The sequence below is a fragment of the Montipora foliosa genome, chromosome 7, assembly GCF_036669935.1.
Source record: "Montipora foliosa isolate CH-2021 chromosome 7, ASM3666993v2, whole genome shotgun sequence".
Taxonomy (NCBI): domain Eukaryota; kingdom Metazoa; phylum Cnidaria; class Anthozoa; order Scleractinia; family Acroporidae; genus Montipora; species Montipora foliosa.
The window spans coordinates 16781268-16783767 of NC_090875.1; the positions used below are offsets into that span (position 1 = coordinate 16781268).

General features: G+C 39.8%; 1 protein-coding gene across 2 annotated transcripts in view; it reads left to right on the forward strand.

The window, feature by feature from the left end:
• The window catches only part of LOC138010883 (trichohyalin-like), a 52689-nt gene that overhangs the window by 34734 nt on the left and 15455 nt on the right, over positions 1-2500 (forward strand). For both annotated transcript variants that reach the window (XM_068857902.1, XM_068857903.1), the window contains exons 22-24: positions 510-675; positions 1063-1212; positions 1683-1928. In XM_068857902.1, coding sequence (XP_068714003.1) covers positions 510-675; positions 1063-1212; positions 1683-1928 — 562 coding nt within the window. The remainder of the gene's footprint in view (positions 1-509; positions 676-1062; positions 1213-1682; positions 1929-2500) is intronic.

Consider the following 2500-nt stretch of genomic DNA (forward strand, 5'->3'; position numbering starts at 1 on the left):
TCATTGATTCAGTCATCCATCGTTGGATTATTCGTCAATCAATCAATCAAGCAACCAATCATAATTTTATATAGATCACTTTCATAAATGACGGCCACGTTTATATTGTTTTGTATTTATGTTAATTAAACCTACTGCCCTCATTTTGAAACAAAAATTCTTTTGAAATTTGCTCGTCCTAGCGAGGCTAGAAAGGCTTATTAGCATTAAAACAAAAGAACATTTTATTTGGCCGCCATTATGAAAGAGGTTAGATTTTAGAGTTTAATAAGTATGCCACACATTTCCAAAGAGCATTTAAGGCGTCCCCTTTGCCTTGAAGGCCCACGTTCACCCTACAGGCATAGCGTTCCGTGGAACAAATTTCATATATGAAAATCCCGTCAAAGCTGAAATTCATCCAATCAGATCACTACGATAAGCAATGCGAATTTTCATAGCAAAAACAAACGGTCGAAAAGCCTGTCGGTTGAAGGTGAGCCTTTAAGTACCGTTGACCCTTTTTTTAGCACTCTACAAGATCAAAATCGGCACAAGCAGTTGGCAAAACAGAGGCTGGTAACCTGGCAACAAAAGGACCAATCAGAATTGAATCAAGTGAAGGAGCAGTTGTCTACCTTGGAGACCGGAACCAAGCCAGCATCAGTCTCCAGTACAAGCATCGGAGCACTCCAGGTGAGTTTGCTGATAAAGCAGACGGCTTTGGAATGAAACGGGGGTAATAGTTTGGTAAGAATTGTAGACATAAATAATGCTACTGTGGTTTAGAGAATCATGGGTGTAGCTAAAAAAGTTACCATTCAAAGACCCAACGTTTCAACACGTTTAACCCTTTAAGTTCGAAGGGAGACAAACATCACTTTTCTCCTCACTTTATTTATACAAAATGAACAGGAAAGGTTTGAAGAATTCACAAACTCTTCCCTGAGGAGAAAACACTTCGATCCTGTAACAAATTCTCCATACTTATTTTATAATGAAATGTACAGAGATCAGTGAGGAGAATTTCAGTGTGGATAGAGGGCTTAAAGGTTTAAGCTACATTCACAATTTATATGGCAGGAATCAGTTTTGAAGGAAATGGAACGCAAGCATTTGTGTGAGATGTTGTTCATGGAAGGTTTGATCAGCGCTGAAAAGGAGAGTGATTTAAGGAATGCTACACAGCAGCTTTCAAAGGAACAACAACAGGAGAGACTCTTTGAGTTAAAGGTTAGTGTGGTTGTAGTGTTTATAGACTAATTTTTGTCACTTAAAAATATTTGTGCAATTTGATTTCCACAGGGTATGGATAACTATGAGGAGAAAATAGCAGATACGCGTTTCGCGCTACAAAAATGCTTTGTGCTTATTGACTGAGTAGGAGGGCGGGACGGGGAATATTTTGCTCGCGGTTATGGAGTACCGACCGAGCGCAGCACCTTTGCCTGGTCAAACCTAACTAAGTCAATAAGTGTGTTGTCATATGCACTGCGAGGATCACTTCTCCCTTCCTAATTGTTGCTACCAAATCCCGACAGGTTATATGATAAATACCTCAGTACAATGAAAAATACTGTTTTACTAGAGATGGAACGTACTTTACTAATACTAATTTCAAATGCAGTGTCAAGTACAATGTTGACACTTACTTGAAGTCGGCTCACTTTCGAGCAAAAATGTCATCTACCGTTGCTTTCCAGGAACTCAGGAAACAATGGCGAGAGTCTGGACCCGAGGAAATGTCGCAAACTGTTGATGAACAAGAGACAATACTACGAGAAGGCGTCAGCCTAAAACTTGCCTTGAGTCGTGAGGAAATAGCTCGGGAAGCTGCCCAAGAGGGAAGGGATCTGGAAGCGAATGAACCCGAAGTGTCACTACTGGCCGCTCTCCAGCAAGGCCAGGATCAAGAGGCAGAATACCTTATAAGGGATCTTGCTGTTAAGGTAACCTGGCTAAGCTGTGTGTTTGTAGTTGGTAAATTCATTTGCTGGATATTCTGACTGGAAATGGTATCCACTCAGAAGATCTGATCATGGTCAAAAGCTTCAGGAACGTCACGAAATTATTATATAATTTAAAGTTCCGTTACTTCCTGCTGTTGATTGTATAATTAATAAAACAAGAATAAGAAGTTCATCACAAAAAATGGGAAAACATGCTGTCTTAAATATATTTCTCAGCGGCTAAGTAGCAGGTATATAATATTATTATATATACATATACTGATCTAGCTCTTTGGCATTATAAAGATTTTGTTTTCATGTCCAAATTGAGCATTCTACTAGGATCAGTCATTGCCGCTAGCAGTTGCGCATGCTCACTAACTCGCTAGTTTGAGCACTCTGGCATGACTTAGATGTACCACATGTGTGGGACATTTGGGGTGGCTTTTTAAGCTTAAACTCCAATTTAGGCAGCAGCTCTGCACTGTTGAGGCCCAGAAGGCCAAACAGTGCTGTCTGCAGTTAGTTATACAGATATATAAATGTATCCGTACAAATTATTATGGGTCTAT